Consider the following 23,436-nt stretch of genomic DNA (forward strand, 5'->3'; position numbering starts at 1 on the left):
GTCAGGATATTTCAGTTTCTGGCCTGCATTCCTAATCTTATCTATTTCCTCATCACTATATTCAGGGCTACATACACGTAATGCTCTTAAAAACATAGATGAGAACACTGATTTTTTAACCTTATTGCTTTGTCCGGAATAGAAATGCACATAAGAAAAATTTGTTTGTACTGCCTTACCATAATAATATAAAAGATATCCCCCACCTTCCTATGAATTTTGGTGTTTAAGAAAAATAAAACAATGAAAAATGTACTTATCAAGAAATCCCCCGACAATACTAAAGGGTGTGTATATAAAATTCCATGTGAGTCTTAAAGCACTGGAAAAGAGAATGGCGGTATGTTTACCGGTGTTGTCCCCTGAGAGTATATTGTGATTTTTAGCCAAATGAGTTTTGAAGGCCACTCCTACCTTGACACCGGCCTGAGGGTGGATATGTAGTCTCTAACGGTTGTGTGTGTTCGTCAGTACTGTTCCTGTAGTATATATATTTGTGACTTCTAATACTCTGTATCAGTCCTTCGTCAATGGCTTGGAAATAAAGTCGAAACCCGTGATATAATGATATATGTGTATATATATATATATATATATATATATATATATATATATATATATATATATATATATATATATATATATATATATATATATATATATATATATATATATATATATATATATATATATATATATATCAGCAATAAGTCACCAAACTGCACGTGACAAATATATACGTAGACGACCACATGAAAGGTGAAATTAAAGACCCAGTGTACGCAATACACGAAAGCGCTTGGTACCTGGTCTTTAATATATATATATATATATATATATATATAGGTATGCATACACATTTTGTTTTTGCAAATTCTTATGGGATGAGATTGTTAGCCCACCGCATTTTATTGATCCTAGCAGTTACCGTTAGCCATTTACAGCTTAATGGACTTGGTGGGTGGTAGGTCATGGGAGCTATCCACGGAACAACCAAAATGTGAATCAAGATCCAGCTTCAGTTCCCATAAGTATATCTGTATTTGTAGCAGAGACAATTAGTCGTCAATGATATTTTTAGTTATGTAGATACTTATATTCATTTTGGATGTCATCTACGTTTGGTGTTTTTGGAGTTGTCCGCAGTCTCTGCATATTTGAATGCATCGAATTTCCGACAGGTCAGTGGACTTATGTGAAATGAGTTTCATGCCTCTTAGATGCTAGATAACTAAACTTTAGATTTCTGTCATTCATCTTTAGTTTAAGATGGCAATATAAAGTTAGACTTACCTAGAATAGCTTGAAATTTAAGTCTGAATCCTTGTAACGTCACAGAAGAATCACTGCTGAAAGTCACCCTGACAATGTTACTCTCGCTTCTCAGAGACTCTGGAGTACTGCTGCCACAGATCCTTCCACTGGAAGAGACACATATTGTAGACTGTTCCTGTGATTTTCCTTTAAATAGTGATTGTTCCTATTTTCTTCGTGCATACGCTCTATTGAACCCAATAAAGATATTATGTTATCTAGTGAGGTTTTCCTTGATGAGTACGATTCATCTGCTTAAAGTGAATTTCTGGAACAGTAGTTCAGGGCAGAGAAAATAAGAAAAGTGCTAAGAATAAGGACCTCCAATATAATCATGCAGAAGTTTGGTAATCATCCATGGTGATTACAGGTTGGGTATTTAGGTTATTTGCTTATTAATAAGGACATATGCTAAAATTAATAGGAGTGCCTTCTACCTCAGTAGTTTACTTGTGATCATTATCAACAACTTTTTGCTGCAAAAATTCCCAATGAATAACTCTCAGCAAAAAGTGTTTTGTTAAAAATTTACAGTCTCTTTCGAACATATAGAGCTAAAGTAACAAACTGATTAAGATGGAAAAATGGTAGAGAAAGGAACACAGCTCCTGTAATTGCTACTAGTTGCTAGTGAATGGTGATGATAATAATAATAATAGTAGCAGTAACACAATCAGGAGCGAGTGCACCAACAGCACATATATTGAACATTCATTGTGCCTTTTTCCTAGTTTCCATTTATTCTCATAGCCTTAATCTAGCTCACGTTTACTATCAACTTGTTCTTCTTGCAAACATTCTGAAACTTCCTTACGAGTTTCTGCGATCTCTCCTCACTGTCATGAATCAGCAACATATCATCTGTAAATATCAAACTCACCAAACTCCATTCTTGACTGTTTTTCTACCTTTTCTTATCACGCGTGCTGTCCTTTCCGCACTTTGAATTGTTTCATTAATCCTTCCATAAAATTGCTAAAGATTACATAATTTGTCCGTAATTTGGATATGCTCTTATTGGCTCTTTGCTTTTATGCAGTTCAGATGGGCATTATCTTTATTTAACAGTTTATTTTGTGTACGTTTTTATTACCGGAACTGCAGTTTGCAGAGGCTGTTAGGTGGAGATTTTCTTTAGTTTCTGTATAGTACTTTAATATCGTAAACCACTTGCATTAATATCGTTTCATCATTTGAATATGTGAGCAGTGTTTCATAAATCACTTATATTTTACTGGGTTTATCCTATTTGTTTTGGAATTTTAATTTTCTTAATTTTACTGGGTTTATCCTATTTGTTTTGGAATTTTAATTTTCATTTATGTATTTCTTCATTTGACTCAGGGACATGGGCATGTATCATTCGCCTTTCCCATACTGGGCCGTAGCATCTCTTATTAATAATGATAATAATAATAATAATAATAAAGCACATATACTTACGTCAAGCTCATCACAAATACAGATTCGGAAATATCAACGTAATCATAAGGGCATCCAGGACTTGGACCCTCTAGATCGAAGTACTCCCACGTGAATTGAATTTGCTGTCCCTCGGGAACCTCGATCTCCCAGACACAATACTCGTTATTGTTGTAGCTTCCTCCAATAGATCCTATCCCGATTTCACCTGAAGACGCCACTATTCGACCTGATGGAAGAGATTGGTATGGTGGCAATAGTTCTTGGATAGATGTGCATTATGGTATACTCTGAATTGTGTCTGTTTGTACATTTCTCCTTTCCTTTGTATTAAGTTGACCAGAGTTGTCTGTAGTGAGTGCATCTCAAACACGATGTTTTCAAGCATGGGTGTTATATAAGAAAGCATTATTTTGAAAATCCAAATTTTGTCAGGTATTTTAATTCCTTTTCATCTTTGTACCCTCTACACGTTTCCTTCGTTTATAGGAGCATTACAAGAAAGCACCCAAGTGTTCTTTGTGACAACTTCTTAAGTGATGTCTTGTATCTAAAAGAGGAAACTTATAAGAATTGGGAACACAGGTGAAGGAGACCAAAGTTGTTATCTCAAGACTTATTAGTGTTATAATAATTTTAAAGGAAAATGATTTTGAGAAGAGTCTTACCATAACAGAGAAGTATCACTCTCACTCCAGGTGGTGGAGGTCCAGTCTTTTAATGCTAATCAGGATCAGCAACAGAATTATCAACCTATATAGGTACTAATAATATTTCGAATCTCTGTAGCCTTTTGGAAAAATCCTTCCTAAGAAACTCAGCTATTTTATCTATGACGAGTACTTGATGAGTACTTTAGAAACAGTTTAGGTTGCTGCAAGATTTTTTGGTGAGTTTTCAAGGCTTCTGCATGGAGTCGGTTCTAAGCCACCAAAAAAATTTAAGGTCATGAAATGTGTCCAAATTTTCTCTGTACAATTGTGTAAAGTTTCCAGAATTGTTCAACTGACAAAATATTTCGTTTTATCACGATGAGAAAAAACATTAAATCAAATGAACGAAACTAAATCTGAGTAAGTGATGTTACTGCTTAAAGTAGTTCGTTTAATCACATCTACATTAGGAATTTCGATGTTCCAGTGTAAAATAGTACACGACTACATGGTATGACGACTATTTACACTCTTTGTGCCAGTGGCAGTTGTTCAGGGGGAACATTTCTAAGTGATAGTTTTGTCATTCTTGGTGCCAGTTTATTGCTATGTTCTTATTCCTGCAGGTTAATGGGTCAAAGGGAAGAGGTATTTAATTTGATGATCCAACTTTAGGAGAAAAGAACAAACGAGCAAAAAAAACAATATAGACGAGCTAGTATGGGAATCACACAGCCATGGAAATATTAGTATTCAATGAGAAAAAAAAATTTAATTATAATTTTTTAAGACGAATGTGTAGAAAATGGTGACGTGTAGCTGTTGGGAATACAAGAAAAAAAATCAGAAAATCTGATTACAGTGGCATTAATCTGAACTACCTTTATTCCGCAGTTACCTGTATCGACACTGCAGTTCGTCTGTGGAAGTTGAGTTGTTTCATACCAGTCCGTTGATGAGGTCTCTGTTGTTTCATATTGATCTGAAATGGTTGTTGCTGTCAATAGAGTGATTCACGTACTTAGATGTTATTTTCTTCATGTGTTCCTTTTTCTTTAAATACTTTTGCGGTAGTTTAGCTAGAATTTATCTCTGTCAAATGTAACTGCAAACAATAAGATCATGACCAATTATTTTTGTAGATAAACACGTGCTCACAAAGTTCTCTCCTAAATGATTATGCTTTCTTGATTTAATTAGATGAAACCCAACTTTCTAACAACTTGTGAAGTATCTAGATCGATATTAAGTGAGTTATTTTACTCTTTTTAGCCATGGTATTTAATCAAAATAGCTTCTAGCATGTGCATTGTATAGGTCTATATTGATATGATTGAGATAAATATAAGAAATAAACGTTTGCAACAAAATACAGTATGGGTACACAACACTCTTTAATGTAAACTTAGTAGGCCCTCTACTAAGGCTGTTAGTCCTTATTTTTATTGTTACTTGTTATGTATTAACTTGTTCATTCATATCGGAAGTTATCCATGGTCTTTTCTCCTGAAAAGTTTCTCCGCTGTAACTGGGCTTTTCGTAGCAGAGGGGCTGGTGTAGTGTTAAATTATATTGGTATCCTTTTGTCATCTGGCTGTCAGTATTGTATTCTTTTACATATAAAAATGAATGTTTGTATGTTAGTACTCTATAGAAATCCGAACCCCTTGACCAATGTAGAAAAAATTTGGCATGTGACCATCATTTGACCCAACTTACGTAATAGGTTAGGTTTCAGACCAGTACCCCAGCGACAAAAAGAAAAACACAGACAGTTCTCCCATTTATCCAGGCTATTGTCCCTTTCATCTAAGTATTAAGCCAGTCAAGTAGCTGGTGGCTCAGCCAGACGCTCAATATGTACAGTGACAGTATTTTCTTTTTTTTTATTCGTTCAAATGTAATTCATTCGTATCTTCTTCATTTTTACCTTTAGGATTTGTTATCGCGACTGCTTTGTGACACCTCAACGATGTATTTTGTTATAAAATCGATTTAAATGAGGTTTGCAATAATAATAGAAAGGGAAAAAAACTAATGTCGAAAGGTATTCATCTTCCTCATTCGCGCACACATAGTAGCTGCTAGCTCAACTTGATGTGCTAGATATATGATGACAGTATTTCCTTTTTTTTTATTCTCTTAAATAATAATTTCCTCATTAGTTCGTTCGTTTCTTCTATTTTACCTTCGGGTTCATTATAGCGACTGCTTTGTGACGTTACTGTGACATATTTCATTATAAAGTTAGCTTAAATGAGGTTTGGAATAATATTAATTATCGGCAATTTGGCAACAACACTTCACTACATAGCTAAGGACGGGTATTCACGATAAGGTTTACATGTCAATTCACCCAAGAATGTTCGAAGGACGAATGTCCACATGAAAAAATTAGAATTGTCATTCGGTCCGTCAACACAAACATAAACAGAAAAAAACACAATCTCTTAGGCTATGTAATCACACACTGCTAAGATAATTCCACCATGTCAATTTCAAATATTTAGCTTAATGATCACATTACCATTTCTTCCTTGAATTTCTGAAGTTTCGTGTAATGGAGAGTTAGCAGTACATTCATGTACATTGAGAACATTACGAATTTGTGCAACTTGCTGAAGTCAGGTCCTTGCATGTCTCTCCAATTTGCTGTGCAGGGCATTTCACGAAATCTACAAAAGATATGCCTATTGTTGCAAGGGAGACAGACCTTCTCCACCCACACACATACACACACACACGCAGAGATACAACTGAGCTCGTCTCTCTCCACCCCCCCCCCCCTTCCCTCTTCCCATTTCCTTCCTCCTACCCGCAGACTGTCATTCAGAGTTTTCCCGGGCAACATTGGTTTGGTCAGCTAGTTGTGTATAATTTTAATAATATGCATTTCCAGTTTAATCTATAAAACTTTAATTCTTACTTTTCAATTGAAAACTTGAAAACAGATTTACCTGACATTCCTTCAAATTGAAGCTTGAATCCTTGTAAAGTCACAGAAGAATCGCTGCTGAAAGTCACTCTAACAATGTTACTGTTGCTTCTCAGAGACTCTGGAATACTGCTGCCACAAATCCTTCCACTGGAAGAGACATTAATATTGTAGATTGTTCTGCTGATTTTCTTTTAATTACTGTAGGTATTGTTCCCATTTTCTTCGTTCATAAGTTGTATTGAACCCAGAAAACATAGTGATATCTAGTAAGATTTTTCTTGTTGACTATGATCCATTTGCTGAAAAGTGAATTTCTGGAAAAGTAGTTCAATATAGATAAAATAAGAAAAGTGCTAAGAATGAGGACCTCCAATACAAACATGCAGAAGGTTGGTAACCATCCATGGTGAGTACAAGTTGTGTACTTAAGTTATTTATTTATTGATAAGGACATTTTTGCTGAAAGTCATAGAAGTGGCTTTCACTTCAGTAGTTTACTTTTGATCATTATCAACTTCTTTTTGTTGTAAAAATTCTCAGTGAACAGCGCTCAACAAAAAATGTTCTGTTAGAAATTTACAGTCTCTTTCGAACAGGTCAGACGTAATCGATCATTTAAAACTAAAGGAACAAAAATTGTTTCATTAATCCTTCCATAAAATTGCTAAAGATTACATAATTTGTCTATAGTTTGGATATGCACCTATTCGCCCTTTGCTTTTATGGAGTGTAGATGGGCGTTATCTTTAGTTCAAAGTTTTTCTGTCACTATGAGTAGTGTGTACGTTTTTATTATTGGTTTCAGTATAGAGCTTTAATATCATAGAATACTTACATTGATATCTTTTCCTTGTTTGAATAAGTGAGCAGTCTTTCATGCGTCACTTATATTTTACTGGGTTTATCGTATGTTTTTTTTTTTTCTTTTTTTTTCTTTTTTTTGTGCTCAGGGACACTAGGCATGTAGCACTTCCCTTTTCCTTCCTGGGTTGCAGTATCTCTTATAATAATAATAATAATAATAATAATAATAATAATAATAATAATAATAATAATAAAGTACATATACTTACGTCAAGTTCTCCCCAGATTCATACTCAGAAATATCAACGTAATCATAAGGGCATCCAGGACTTGGACCCTCTAGATCGAAGTACTCCACGTGAATTGAATTACCAGTCCCTCGGGGAACCTCGATCTCCCAGACACAATACTCGTTATTGTTGTAGCTTCTCCAATAGATCCTATCCCGATTTCACCTGAAGACGCCACAATTCGACCTGATGGAAGAGATTGGTATGGTGGCAACAGTTCTTGGATAGATGTGCATTATGATATACTCTTAATTGTGTCTGTTTGTACATTTCCCCTTTCCTTTGTATTAAGTTGACCAGAATTGTCTGTCCTGAGTGCATTTCAAAGACGATGTTTTCAACATGGGTATTGTATAAGAGCAGTATTTTGAAAATACAAAATTTGTCAGGTATTTTAATTCCTTTTCATCTTTGTACCTTCTACATGTTTCCTTCGTTTATTTAAGCATTACAGGAAAGCACTCAAGTGTTCTTTGTGACAACTTCTTAAATGATATCTTGTATTAAAAAGGGGAACTTATAAGAATTGGGATCACAGGTAAAAACTAATGGAGTTTCGGTCTCTAGATGAAGAGAGACCAAAGTCGTTATCTGAAGACTTATTAGTTTCATAATGGTTTTAGTGGAAAATGATTTTGAAATGAGGCTGACCTTAACAGAGAAGTATCACACTCATTCCAGGTGGTGGAAGTCCAGTCTTTAAATGCTAATCAGGATCAGCTACAGATTTATCAACCTATATAGGTATTAATATTTCGAATCTCCGTAGCCTTTGGGAAAAATCCCTCCTAAGAAACTCTGTTGAGTATGAAGATTACTTGATGGGTACTTTCCAAACAGTGCAAGATTTTTTTGGCAGTTTTTCAAAGTTTCTGCATGGAGTTAGTTATTAGCCACCAAAATCATTTAAGGGAATGAAACGTGTTTATATTTTCAAGGTTCAATTTGGTAAAGTTTCCAGAATTATTAAAATAATAAAATATTTCGTTTTATCAAGATGAGAAATAACATTGAATGAAATGAACTAAACTAGAACTCAGTAAGTGGTGTTATTGCTTAAAGTGGTTAGTGTAATTACATCAACATTAGGAATTTCGATGTTCCAATGCAAAATAGTGCATGACTACAATGGCAGTTATTCAGGAGGAACATTACTAAGGGCTAGTTATGTAATTCAAGGCACCAGTTTATGGCTGTATTGTTATTCGTGCAGGTTAACGTGTTTGCCTGTATGTTATTGTCTTTATTTTTTGCTATTTTTAAAACGGGATTTATGAATTTTCCTATCATCTCGAATTGTATTATTCACTGCCATTCATCGAAAGTTGCCTGTATTCACATTTAAGCTTTATTTCTGATTTCAATGCAGGTTCTGGCGTCGTTTGAGATATTTTCATGAGTAAGAAAATATAAGGATGAGGGTGACAATGCGCAATGAGTAAAATTGCAGTTATTTTTTGAAAGATGGTCTGAGGGAAGAGATATTTAATTTGATGATCCAATTTTATAAAAAAAAAAAGAGCAAAAAAACAATATAGACTAACTAGTATGGAAATCACACAGCATTGGCAACATTAGTATGCAATGGGAAACAAAATCTTTAATTACAAGTGATTTTTCAAGACGAATATAAAGAAAATATTGACGTGCAGTTGTTGAGAATAGAAGAAAAAATCATAAATTCTGATTACAGTGGCAGTGATCTGAACTACCTTTATTCCGCAGTTACCTGTATCGACACTGCAGTTCGTCTGTGGAAGTTGAGTTGATGTCTCTGGTGGTACGGTTGTTTCATATTGATCTGAAACGATTGTTGCTGTCAGTAGAGATTCATGTACTTAAATGTTATTTTCTTCATGTGGGCCTTTTTCTTTACATATTTTTGAAGTAGTTTAGCTAGAATTTATCTCGGTCAAATGTAACTGCAAAAAATAAGATCATGACCAGTCATTCATGTAGATAAACTCGTGCTCACAAAGTTATCTACTAACATGATTATGCTTTCTTGATTTAATTAGATGAAACCCAACTTTCTAACAAATAGTGAAGTATCTAGATCGATATTAAGTGATTTATTTACACTTTTTAGCCCATTATATTTAATCAGAATAGCTTTTAACATTCACTTTGTATAGGTTTATATTGATAGGAATGTGATCAAGATAAGAAACAGACTTTTGCAACTAAATACCCTTTGGGTAGAAAACACTCTTTATTGTAAACTTAGTGGGCTCTCTACTAAGGCTGTTGGTCCTTATTTTTATTTTTATTTGTTATGTATTAAGTTGTTTGTTCATATCGGAAGTCAATCATGGTTTTGTCTTTTACTACTCTCTGGGATAATCAGCTTAACATACAATGAAAAGTTTCTCCAAGGATAGGGTTATATCCACCGTAGCTGGGCTTTTCATAGCAGAGGTGCTGGTATAGTTGTGTAAAATGATATTGGTATCCTTTTGTCATCTGGCTGTCAGTATCGTATTCTTTTACATATAAAAGTGAATGTTTGTGTGTTAGTACTCTGTACAGAGAAATCCGAACCCCTTGACCATTCCAAAAAAATTTGGCATGTGACCATCATTTGACCCAACTTACATAATAGGGTAGGTTTCAGACCCATACCCCATTGACAGAAAGAAAAACACAGACAGTTCTCCCATTTATCCAGGCTATTGTCCCTTTCGTCTACGTATTAAGCCAGTCAAGTAGCTGCTGGCTCAACCAGACTTGCAGTATGTATAATGACAGTATTTCCTTTTTTTAATTCTTTCAAATGTATTTCACTCGTATCTTCTTCATTTTTACCTTGGGATTTGTTATAGCAACTGCTTTATGAGCGGTTTAAATGAAGTTTGGAGTAATAATAAAAAGGGAGAAAAAACTAACTTCGAAAGGTATTCATCTTCCTCACTCGCACATGCGTAGTAGCTGCTAGCTCAACCCGACATGCTAGATATATGATGACACTATTTCCTTTTTTTTTTATTCTCTCAAATAATAATTTCCTCATTAATTCGTTCTTTTCTTCTATTTTACCTTCGAGTTCATTATAGCGACTGCTTTGTGACATTACTATGACATATTTCATTATAAAGTTAGCTTAAATGAGGTTTGGAATAATATTAATTATCGGCAATTTGACAACAACACTTCACTACATACGTAAGGACGGGTATTCACAATAAGGTTTACATGTCAATTCACCCAAGACTGTTCGAAGGGTGAATGTCCACATGAAAAATTTAGAATTGTCAGTTGGTCCGTCAACACAAACATAAGCAGAAAAAAAATACAATCTCCCAGGCTATATAATCACACACTGCAAAGATAATTCCACCATGTCAATTTCAAATATTTGGCCTAATGATCACACTACCATTTCTTCCTTGAATTTCTGGAGTTTCGTATAATGGAGAGTTAGCAGTACATTCATGTACATTGAGGACATTACGAATTTGCGCATCTTGCTGAAGTCAGGTCCTTGCATATCTCTCCAACTTGGTGTGCAGTGCATTTCACGAAATCAACAAAAGATATGCCTATTGTTGCATACACACACACACAGATACAACTGAGCTCGTCCCTCTTACCCCCCCCCTCCCCCTTCCCTCTTCCCTCTTGCTTCCACCTACCCGTGGACTGGCATTCAGAGTTTTCCCGGGCAACATTGGTTTGGTCAGCTAGTTGCGTATAATTTTAATAATATGCATTTCCAGTTTAATCTATAAAACTTTAATGCTTACTTTTCAATTGAAAACTTGAAAATAGATTTACCTGACATTCCTTCAAATTGAAGCTTGAATCCTTGTAAAGTCACAGAAGAATCGCTGCTGAAAGTCACTCTAACAATGTTACTGTTGCTTCTCAGAGACTCTGGAATACTGCTGCCACAAATCCTTCCACTGGAAGAGACATTAATATTGTAGATTGTTCTTCTGATTTTCTTTTAAATACTGTAGGTATTGTTCCCATTTTCTTCGTTCATAAGTTGTATTGAACCCAGAAAAGATAGTGATATCTAGTAAGATTTTTCTCGTTGACTATGATCCATTTGATGAAAAGTGAATTTCTGGAAAAGTAGTTCAATATAGATAGAATAAGAAAAGTGCTAAGAATGAGGACCTCCAATATAAACATGCAGAAATTTGGTAACCATCCATGGTGAGTACAAGTTGTGTACTTAAGTTATTTACTTATTGATAAGGACATTTTTGCTGAAAGTCATAGGAGTGGCTTTCACCTCAGTAGTTTACTTTTGATCATTATCAACTTCTTTTTGTTGTAAAAATTCTCAGTGAACAGCCCTCAACAAAAAAAATGTTCTGTTAGAAATTTACAGTCTCTCTTTGAACAGGTCAGACGTAATCGATCATTTAAAACTAAAGGAACAAAAATTGTTTCATTATTCCTTCCATAAAATTGCTAAAGATTACATAATTTGTCCATAGTTTGGATATGCACTTATTCGCCCTTTGCTTTTATGGAGTGTAGATGGGCGTTATCTTTAGTTCAAAGTTTTTCTGTCACTATGAGTAGTGTGTACGTTTTTATTATTGGTTTCAGTATAGAGCTTTAATATCATAGAATACTTACATTAATATCTTTTCCTTGTTTGAATAAGTGAGCAGTCTTTCATGCGTCACTCATATTTTACTGGGTTTATCCTATTTTTTTTTTACTTTTATAATTGATTTTTCATTTTTTTTTCTTTTTGCTTAAGGACACTGGGCATGTAGCATTGGCCTTTTCCTTCCTGTGTTGCAGTATCTCTTATAATAATAATAATAATAATAATAATAATAATAATAATAATAATAATAATAATAAAAGTACATATACTTACGTCAAGTTCTCCCCAGATTCATACTCAGAAATATCAACGTAATCATAAGGGCATCCAGGACTTGGACCCTCTAGATCGAAGTACTCCCACGTGAATTGAATTACCAGTCCCTCGGGAACCTCGATCTCCCAGACACAATACTCGTTATTGTTGTAGCTTCCTCCAATAGATCCTATCCCGATTTCACCTGAAGACGCCACTATTCGACCTGATGGAAGAGATGGGTATGGTGGCAATAGTTCTTGGATAGATGTGCGTTATGATATACTCTTAATTGTGTCTGTTTGTACATTTCCCCTTTCCTTTTTGTTAACTTAAGTTGACCAGAATTGTCTGTCCAGAGTGCATTTCAAACACGATGTTTTCAAGCATGGGTATTGTATAAGAGCAGTATTTTGAAAATCCAAATTTTGTCAGGTATTTTAATTCCTTTTCATCTTTGTACCTTCTACATGTTTCCTTCGTTTATTAAGCATTACAAGAAAGCACTCAAGTGTTCTTTGTGACAACTTCTTAAATGATATCTTGTAGCAAAAAGAGGAAACTTATAAGAATTGGGATCACAGGTATAAACTAATGGAGTTTCGGTCTCTAGATGAAGAGAGACCAAAGTCGTTATCTGAAGACTTAGTAGTTTCTTCATGGTTTTAGTGGAAAATGATTTTGAAATGAGTCTGACCTTAACAGAGAAGTATCACTCTCATTCCAGGTGGTGGAAGTCCAGTCTTTACATGCTAATCAGGATCAGCTACAGATTTATCAACCTATATAGGTATTAATGTGTCCAATCTTCGTAGCCTTTGGGAAAAATCCCTCCTAAGAAACTCTGTTGAGTATGAAGAGTACTTGATGGGTACTTTCGAAACAGTGCAAGATTTTTTTGGCAGTTTTTCAAAGTATCTGCATGGAGTTAGTTATTAGCCACCAAAATCATTTAAGGGAATGAAACGTGTCTATATTTTCAAGGTTCAATTTGGTAAAGTTTCCAGAATTATTAAAATAATAAAATATTTCGTTTTATCAAGATGAGAAATAACATTGAATGAAATGAACTAAACTAGAACTCAGTAAGTGGTGTTACTGCTTAAAGTGGTTAGTGTAATTACATCAACATTAGGAATTTCGATGTTCCAATGCAAAACAGTACATGACTACAATGGCAGTTATTCAGGAGGAGCATTACTAAGTGATAGTTATGTAATTCAAGGCACCAGTTTATGGCTGTATTGTTATTCCTGCAGGTTAACTGTTTGCCTGTATGTTATTGTCTTTATTTTTTGCTATTTTTATAGCGGGATTTAGGAATTTTTCTATCATGTCGAATTGTATTATTCACTGCCATTCATCGAAAGTTGCCTGTATTCACATTTAAGCTATATTTCTGATTCCAGTGCAGGTTCTGGCGTCGTTTGAGATATTTTCATGAGTAAGAAAATATAAGGATGAGGGTGACAATGCGCAATGAGTAAAATTGCAGTTATTTTTTGAAAGATGGTCTAAGGGAAGAGATATTTAATTTGATGATCCAATTTTATAAAAAAAAAAAAGAGCAAAAAATCAATATAGAATAACTAGTATGGAAATCACACAGCATTGGCAATATTAGTATGCAATGGGAAACAAAATCTTTAATTACAAGTGATTTTTCAAGACGGATATATAGAAAATATTGACGTGCAGATGTTGAGAATAGAAGAAAAAATCATAAATTCTGAATACAGTGGCAGTGATCTGAACTACCTTCATTCCGCAGTTACCTGTATCGACACTGCAGTTCGTCTGTGGAAGTTGAGTTGACGTCTCTGGTGGTACGGTTGTTTCATATTGATCTGAAATGATTGTTGCTGTCAGTAGAGTGATTCATGTACTTAAATGTTATTTTCTTCATGTGTGCCTTTTTCTTTACATATTTTTGAAGTAGTTTAGCTAGAATTTATCTCTGTCAAATGTAACTGCAAAAAATAAGATCATGACCAGTCATTCATGTAGATAAACACGTGCTCACAAAGTTATCTACTAACATGATTATGCTTTCTTGATTTAATTAGATGAAACCCAACTTTCTAACAAATAGTGAAGTATCTAGATCAATATTAATGATTTATTTACACTTTTTAGCCCATTGTATTTAATCAAAATAGCTTTTAACATTCGTTTTGTATAGGACTATATTGATAGGCATGTGATCAAGATAAGAAACAGACTTTTGCAACAAAATACCCTTTGGGTAGAAAACACTCTTTATTGTAAACTTAGTGGGCCCTCTACTAAGGCTGTTGGTCCTTATTTTTATTTTTATTTGTTATGTATTAAGTTGTTGGTTCATATCGGAAGTCAATCATGGTTTTGTCTTTTACTATTGTCTGAGATAATCAGCTTAACATACAATGAAAAGTTTCTCCAAGCATAGGGTTATATCCACCGTAACTGGGCTTTTCATAGCAGAGGGGCTGGTATAGTTGTGTAAAATGATATTGGTATCATTTTGTCATCTGGCTGTCAGTATCGTATTCTTTTACATATAAAAGTGAATTTTTGTATGTTAGTACTGTGTAGAAATCCGAACCCCTTGACCATTCCATAAAAAATTTGGCATGTGACCATCATTTGACTCAACTTACATAATAGGGTAGGTTTCAGACCCATACCCCATTGACAGAAAGAAAAACACAGACAGTTCTCCCATTTATCCAGGCTATTGTCCCTTTCGTCTACGTATTAAGCCAGTCAAGTAGCTGCTGGCTCAACCAGACGTGCAGTATGTATAATGACATTATATAATTTTTTTTTTCATTCTTTCAAATGTAAATCATTCGTATCTTCTTCATTTTTACCTCTGGGATTTGTTATAGCAACTGCTTTGTGACACCTCAGTGATGTATTTTGTTATAAAATCGGTTTAAATGAGGTTTGGAATAATAATAAAAAGGGAGAAAAAACTAACGTCGAAAGGTATTCATCTTCCTCACTCGCACATGCATAGTAGCTGCTAGCTCAACCCGACGTGCTATATATATGATGACCCTATTTCCTTTTTGTTTATTCTCTCAAATAATAATTTCCTCATTAATTCGTTCTTTTCTTCTATTTTACCTTCGAGTTCATTATAGTGACTGCTTTGTGACATTACTGTGACATATTTCATTATAAAGTTAGCTTAAATGAGGTTTGGAATAATATTAATTTTCGGCAATTTGGCAACAACACTTCACTACATACCTAAGGACGGGTATTCACAATAAGGTTTACATGTCAGTTCACCCAAGACTGTTCGAAGGGTGAATGTCCACATGAAAAAGGTAGAATTGTCAGTCGGTCCGTCAACACAAACATAAACAGAAAAAAAACACAATCTCTCAGCCTATGTAATCACACACTGCTAAGATAATTCTACCATGTCAGTTTCAAATATATGGCCTAATGATCACACTACCATTTCTTCCTTGAATTTCTGAAGTTTCGTATAATGGAGAGTTAGTAGTACATTCATGTACATTGAGGACATTACGAATTTGTGCAACTTACTGAAGTCAGGTCCTTGCATATCTTTCCAATTTCCTGTGCAGAGCATTTCACGAAATCAACAAAAGATATGCCTGTTGTTGCATACACACACACACGCAGATACAACTGAGCTCGTCCCTCTTCCACCCCACCCCCTCCCCTTCCTTCTTCCCTCTTGCTTCCACCTACCCATAGACTGCCATTCAGTGTTTTCCCGGGCAACATTGGTTTGGTCAGCTAGTTTCGTATAATTTTAATAATATGCATTTCCAGTTTACTCTATAAAACTTTAATGCTTACTTTTCAATTGAAAACTTGAAAATAGATTTACCTGACATTCCTTCAAATTGAAGCTTGAATCCTTGTAAAGTCACAGAAGAATCGCTGCTGAAAGTCACTCTAACAATGTTACTGTTGCTTCTCAGAGACTCTGGAATACTGCTGCCACAAATCCTTCCACTGGAAGAGACATTCATATTGTAGATTGTTCTTCTGATTTTCTTTTAAATACTGTAGGTATTGTTCCCATTTTCTTCGTTCATAAGTTGTATTGAACCCAGAAAAGATAGTGATATCTAGTAAGATTTTTCTTGTTGACTATGATCCATTTGCTGAAAAGTGAATTTCTGGAAAAGTAGTTCAATATAGATAAAATAAGAAAAGTGCTAAGAATGAGGACCTCCAATATAAACATGCAGAAGTTTGGTAACCATCCATGGTGAGTACAAGTTGTGTACTTAAGTTATTTACTTATTGATAAGGACAATTTTGCTGAAAGTCATAGGAGTGGCTTTCACCTCAGTACTTTACTTTTGATCATTATCAACTTCCTTTTGTTGTAAAAATTCTCAGTGAACAGCGCTCAACAAAAAATGTTCTGTTAGAAATTTACAGTCTCTTTCGAACAGGTCAGACGTAATCGTTCAAATTAATCCTTCCATAAAATTGTTAAAGATTACATAATTTGTCCATAGTTTAGATATGCACTTATTCGCCCTTTGCTTTTATGCAGTTCAGGTGGGCGTTATCTTTAGTTGAAAGTTTTTCTGTTACTATCAGTAGTGCGTACGTTTTTAGTACTGGTTTCACTATAGTATTTTAATATCATAGAATGCCTACATTAATGTCATTTCCTTGTTTGAATAAGTGAGCAGTCTTTCATGCGTCACTCATATTTTACTGGGTTTATCCTATTTTTTTTTCTTTTATAATTGATTTTCCTTTTTTTTTTTCTTTTTGCTCAGGGACACTGGGCATGTAGCATTCGCCTTTTCCTTCTTGGGTTGCATTATCTCTTATAATAATAATAATAATAATAATAATAATAATAATAATAATAATAATAATAATAATAATAATATTAAAGCACACATACTTACGTCAAGTTCTCCCCAGATTCATACTCAGAAATATCAACGTAATCATAAGGGCATCCAGGACTTGGACCCTCTAGATCGAAGTACTCCCACGTGAATTGAATTACCAGTCCCTCGGGAACCTCAATCTCCCAGACACAATACTCGTTATTGTTGTAGCTTCCTCCAGTTGACCCTATCCCGATTTCACCTGAAGACGCCACTATTCGACCTGATGGAAGAGATTGGTATGGTGGCAATAGTTCTTGGATAGATGTGCGTTATGATATACTCTTAATTGTGTCTGTTTGAACATTTCCCCTTTCCTTTTTGGTAACTTTAGTTGACCAGAATTATCTGTCCAGAGTGCATTTCAAACACGATGTTTTCAAGCATGGGTATTATATAAGAAAGCATTATTTTGAAAATCCAAATTTTGTCAGGTATTTTAATTCCTTCTCATCTTTGTACCTTCTACATGTTTCCTTCGTTTATAGAAGCATTACAGGAAGCACCCAAGTGTTCTTTGTGACAACTTCTTAAATGATGTCTTGTATCAAAAAGAGGAAACTTATAAGAATTGGGATCACAGGTAAAAACTAATGGAGTTTCGGTCTCTAGATGAAGAGAGACCAAAGTCGTTATCTGAAGACTTATTAGTTTCATAATGGTTTTAGTGGAAAATGATTTTGAAATGAGTCTGACCTTAACAGAGAAGTATCACTCTCATTCCAGGTGGTGGAAGTCCAGTCTTTAAATGCTAATCAGGATCAGCTACAGATTTATCAACCTATATAGGTATTAATATTTCGAATCTCCGTAGCCTTTGGGAAAAATCCCTCCTAAGAAACTCTGTTGAGTATGAAGAGTACTTGATGGGTACTTTCGAAACAGTGCAAGATTTTTTTGGCAGTTTTTCAAAGTTTCTGCATGGAGTTAGTTATTAGCCACCAAAATCATTTAAGGTAATGAAACGTGTCTATATTTTCAAGGTTCAATTTGGTAAAGTTTCCAGAATTATTAAAATAATAAAATATTTCGTTTTATCAAGATGAGAAATAACATTGAATGAAATGAACTAAACTAGAACTCAGTAAGTGGTGTTACTGCTTAAAGTGGTTAGTGTAATTACATCAACATTAGGAATTTCGATGTTCCAATGCAAAATAGTACATGACTACAATGGCAGTTATTCAGGAGGAGCATTACTAAGTGATAGTTATGTAATTCAAGGCACCAGTTTATGGCTGTATTGTTATTCCTGCAGGTTAACTGTTTGCCTGTATGTTATTGTCTTTATTTTTTGCTATTTTTATAGCGGGATTTATGAATTTTTCTATCATGTCGAATTGTATTATTCACTGCCATTCATCGAAAGTTGCCTGTATTCACATTTAAGCTTTATTTCTGATTCCAATGCAGGTTCTGACGTCGTTTCAAATATTTTCATGAGTAAGAAAATATAAGTATGAGGGTGACAGTGCGCAATAAGAAAAATTGCAGTTATTTTTTGAAAGATGGTCTGAGGGAAGAGATATTTAATTTGATGATCCAATTTTATAAAAAAAAAAAAGAGCAAAAAAAACCAATATAGACTAGTATGGAAATCACACAGCATTGGCAACATTAGTATGCAATGGGAAACAAAATCTTTAATTACAAGTGATTTTTCAAGACGGATATATAGAAAATATTGACGTGCAGATGTTGAGAATAGAAGAAAAAATCATAAATTCTGATTACAGTGGCAGTAATCTGAACTACCTTCATTCCGCAGTTACCTGTATCGACACTGCAGTTCGTCTGTGGAAGTTGAGTTGATGTCTCTGGTGGTACGGTTGTTTCATATTGATCTGAAATTATTGTTGCTGTCAGTAGAGTGATTCGTGTACTTAAATGTTATTTTCTTCATGTGTGCCGTTTTCTTTACATATTTTTGAAGTAGTTTAGCTAGAATTTATCTCGGTCAAATGTAACCGCAAAAAATAAGATCATGACCAGTCATTCATGTAGATAAACTCGTGCTCACAAAGTTATCTCCTGATATGAATATGCTTTCTTAATTCAGTTAGATGAAACCCAACTTTCCAACAAATAGTGAAGTATCTAGATCGATATTAAGTGATTTATTTACACTTTTTATCCCATTGTATTTAATCAAAATAGCTTTTAGCATTCATCTTGTATAGGTCTATATTGATAGGCATGTGACCAATATAAGAAACAGACTTTTGCAACAAAATACACTTTGGGTAGAAAACACTATTGTAAACTTAGTGGGCCCTCTACTAAGGATGTTAGTCCTTATTTTTATTTTTATTTGTTATGTATTAAGTTGTTCGTTCATATCGGAAGTCAATCATGTTGCTGTTCTCCGAGATAATCAGCTTAACATATAATGAAAAGTTTCTCCAGTCATAGGGTTAAATTCACTGTAACTCGGTTTTCCGTAGGAGAGGTGCTGGTGTAGTTGTGTGAATTAATTATGGTATCTTGGTGTCATGTGGCTGCCAGTATTATTGCATTTAATTTTAATAATATCCATTTTCAGTTTAACCTATAAAACATTCATGTTTACTTTTAAACTGAAAGCTTGAAAATAGGTTTACCTGACATTCCTTCAAATTGAAGCTTGAATCCTTGTAACGTCACAGAAGAATCGCTGCTGAAAGTCACCCTGACAGCGTTACTCTGGCTTCTCAGAGACTCTGGAATACTGCTGCCACAAATCCTTCCACTGGAAGAGACATTGATATTGTAGATTGTTCTTCTGATTTTCTTTTAAATAGGTATTGTTCATATTTTCTTCGTGCATAAGTTGTTTTGAACCCAGAAAAGATAGTGAGATCAAGTAAGATTTTTCTTGTTGACTATGATCCATTTGCTGAAAAGTGAATTTCTGGAAAAGTAGTTCAATATAGATGGAATACGAAAAGTGCTAAGAATGAGGACCTCCAACATAACCATGCTGAAGTTTGGCAATCATCCATGGTGATTACAAGTTGTGTACTAAAGTTATTTACTTATTGTTAAGGGCATTTGCTGAAAGTCATAGGAGTGGCTTTCACCTCAGTGCTTTACTGTTGAACATTATCAACTTCATTTTGTTGTAAAAATTCTCAGTGAACAGCACTCAACAAAGAATGTTCTGTTAGAAATTGACAGTCTCTTTCGAACAGGTCAGACGTCATTGTTCAAATTAATCCTTCCATAAAATTGTTAAAGATTACATAATTTGTCCATAGTTTTCGCCCTTTGCTTTTATGCAGTTCAGATGGGCGTTATCTTTAGTTCAAAGTTTTTCTGTCACTATCAGTAGTGCGTACGTTTTTAGTACTGCTCTCAGTATAGCACTTTAATATCATAGAATGCCTACATTAATGTCATTTCCTTGTTTGAATAAGTGAGCAGTCTTTCATGCGTCACTCATATTTTACTGGGTTTATCCTATTTTTTTTTTTTTCTTTGATACTTGATTTTTTTTTTTTTTTTTTTTTTTTTTTTTTTTTTTTTTTGCTCAGGGGACACTGGGCATGTAGGATTCGCCTTTTCCTTCCTGAGTTACAGTATCTCTTATAATAATAATAATAATAATAATAATAATAATAATAATAATAATAATAATAATAATAATAATAATAATAAAGCACACATACTTACGTCAAGTTCTCCCCAGATTCATACTCGGAAATATCAACATAATCATAAGGGCATCCATTAGTTGGACCCTCTAGATCGAAGTACTCCCACGTGAATTGAATTACCAGTCCCTCGGGAACCTCGATCTCCCAGACACAATACTCGTTATTGTTGTAGCTTCCTCCAATAGATCCTATCCCGATTTCACCTGAAGACGCCACAAATCGACCTGATGGAAGAGATTGGTATGGTGGCAATAGTTCTTGGATACATGTGCATTATGATACATTCTTGATTGTGTCTGTTTGTACATTTCCCCTTTCCTTTTTGTTAACTTAAGTTGACCAGAATTGTCTGTCCTTAGTGCATTTCAAACACGATGTTTTCAAGCAGGGATATTATATAAGAGCAGTATTATGAAAATCCAAATTTTTTCAGGTATTTTTATTCCTTTTCATCTTTGTACCTTCTACATGTTTCCTTCGTTTATTTAAGCATTACAAGAAAGCACCCAAGTGTTCTTTGTGACAACTTCTTAAATGATATCTTGTATTAAAAAGAGGAAACTCGTAAGAATTGGGATCACAGGTGAAAACTAATGGAGTTTCGGTCTGTAGATGAAGAGAGACCAAAGTCGTTATCTGAAGACTTATTAGTTTCATAATGGTTTTAGTGGAAAATGATTTTGAAATGAGTCTGACCTTAACAGAGAAGTATCACTCTCATTCCAGGTCGTGGAAGTCCAGTCTTTAAATGCTAATCAGGATCAGCTACAGATTTATCAACTTATATAGGTATTAATATTTCGAATCTTCGTAGCCTTTGGGAAAAATCCCTCATAAGAAACTCTGTTGAGTATGAAGAGTACTTGATGGGTACTTTCGAAACAGTGCAAGATTTTTTTGGCAGTTTTTCAAAGTTTCTGCATGGAGTTAGTTATTAGCCACCAAAATCATTTAAGGTAATGAAACGTGTCTATATTTTCAAGGTTCAATTTGGTAAAGTTTCCAGAATTATTAAAATAATAAAATATTTCGTTTTATCAAGATGAGAAATAACATTGAATGAAATGAACTAAACTAGAACTCAGTAAGTGGTGTTACTGCTTAAAGTGGTTAGTGTAATTACATCAACATTAGGAATTTCGATGTTCCAATGCAAAATAGTACATGACTACAATGGCAGTTATTCAGGAGGAACATTACTAAGGGCTAGTTATGTAATTCAAGGCACCAGTTTATGGCTGTATTGTTATTCCTGCAGGTTAACTGTTTGCCTGTATGTTATTGTCTTTATTTTTTGCTATTTTTATAGCGGGATTTAGAATTTTTCTATCATCTCGAATTGTATTATTCACTGCCATTCATCGAAAGTTGCCTGTATTCACATTTAAGCTTTATTTCTGATTCCAATGCAGGTTCTGGCGTCGTTTGAGATATTTTCATGAGTAAGAAAATATAAGGATGAGGGTGACAATGCGCAATAAGAAAAATTGCAGTAATTTTTTTGAAAGATGTCTGAGGGAAGAGATATTTAATTTGATGATCCAATTTTATAAAAAAAAAAAAAGCAAAAAAAAAACAATATAGACTAGTATGGAAATCACACAGCATTGGCAACATTAGCATGCAATGGGAAACAAAATCTTTAATTACAAGTGATTTTTCAAGACGTATATATAGAAAATATTGACGTGCAGATGTTGAGAATAGAAGAAAAAATCATAAATTCTGATTACAGTGGCAGTAATCTGAACTACCTTCATTCCGCAGTTACCTGTATCGACACTGCAGTTCGTCTGTGGAAGTTGAGTTGATGTCTCTGGTGGTACGGTTGTTTCATATTGATCTGAAATGATTGTTGCTGTCAGTAGAGTGATTCATGTACTTAAATGTTATTTTCTTCATGTGTGCCTTTTTCTTTACATATTTTTGAAGTAGTATAGCTAGAATTTATCTCGGTCAAATGTAACCGCAAAAAATAAGATCATGACCAGTCATTCATGTAGATAAACATGTGCTCACAAAGTTATCTACTAACATGATTATGCTTTCTTGATTTAATTAGCTGAAACCCAACTTTCTAACAAATAGTGAAGTATCTAGATCAATATTAATGATTTATTTACACTTTTTAGCCCATTGTATTGAATCAAAATAGCTTTTAACATTCAATTTGTATAGGTCTATATTGATAGGCATGTGATCAAGATAAGAAACAGACTTTTGCAACAAAATACCCTTTGGGCAGAAAACACTCTTTATTGTAAACTTAGTGGGCCCTCTACTAAGGCTGTTGGTCCTTATTTTTATTTTTATTTGTTATGTATTAAGTTGTTCGTTCATATCGAAAGTCAATCATGGTTTTGTCTTTTACTATTATCTGAGATAATCAGCTTAACATACAATGAAAAGTTTCTCCAAGGATAGGGTTATATCCACCGTAACTGGGCTTTTCATAGCAGAGGGGCTGGTATAGTTGTGTAAAATGATATTGGTATCCTTTTGTCATCTGGCTGTCAGTATCGTATTCTTTTACATATAAAAGTGAATGTTTGTGTGTTAGTACTCTGTACAGAGAAATCCGAACCCTTGACCATTCCAGAAAAATTTGGCATGTGACCATCATTTGACCCAACTTACATAATAGGGTAGGTTTCAGACCCATTCCCATT

General features: G+C 34.2%; 1 protein-coding gene and 1 long non-coding RNA gene across 5 annotated transcripts in view; one reads left to right on the forward strand and one right to left on the reverse strand.

The window, feature by feature from the left end:
- Positions 1–23,436, forward strand: part of LOC136825731 (uncharacterized) — a 583,078-nt gene that overhangs the window by 445,434 nt on the left and 114,208 nt on the right. The window lies entirely within an intron of this gene.
- The window catches only part of LOC136825726 (exoskeleton protein RP43-like), a 28,280-nt gene that overhangs the window by 2,592 nt on the left and 2,252 nt on the right, over positions 1–23,436 (reverse strand). The window contains exons 3-17 of one of the 3 annotated variants that reach the window (XR_010849430.1): positions 22,539–22,610; positions 20,784–20,991; positions 19,733–19,860; positions 18,905–18,976; positions 17,148–17,355; positions 16,100–16,227; positions 14,022–14,093; positions 12,265–12,472; positions 11,196–11,323; positions 9,151–9,222; positions 7,401–7,607; positions 6,347–6,474; positions 4,288–4,371; positions 2,758–2,965; positions 1,294–1,421 (exon numbers count right to left, since the gene is read on the reverse strand). Coding sequence is in view for 2 of the 3 variants with exons in the window: in XM_067082531.1 (XP_066938632.1) it covers positions 1,294–1,421; positions 2,758–2,944; positions 7,587–7,607; positions 9,151–9,222; positions 11,196–11,323; positions 12,265–12,472; positions 14,022–14,093; positions 16,100–16,227; positions 17,148–17,355; positions 18,905–18,976; positions 19,733–19,860; positions 20,784–20,991; positions 22,539–22,610 (1,632 nt within the window). In the remaining variant the exon portion in view is untranslated. The remainder of the gene's footprint in view (positions 1–1,293; positions 1,422–2,757; positions 2,966–4,287; positions 4,372–6,346; positions 6,475–7,400; positions 7,608–9,150; positions 9,223–11,195; positions 11,324–12,264; positions 12,473–14,021; positions 14,094–16,099; positions 16,228–17,147; positions 17,356–18,904; positions 18,977–19,732; positions 19,861–20,783; positions 20,992–22,538; positions 22,611–23,436) is intronic. The other 2 variants (XM_067082531.1, XM_067082532.1) reach the window with 2 other exon arrangements.

The sequence above is a fragment of the Macrobrachium rosenbergii genome, chromosome 39 (genome assembly GCF_040412425.1).
Source record: "Macrobrachium rosenbergii isolate ZJJX-2024 chromosome 39, ASM4041242v1, whole genome shotgun sequence".
Lineage (NCBI taxonomy): Eukaryota > Metazoa > Arthropoda > Malacostraca > Decapoda > Palaemonidae > Macrobrachium > Macrobrachium rosenbergii.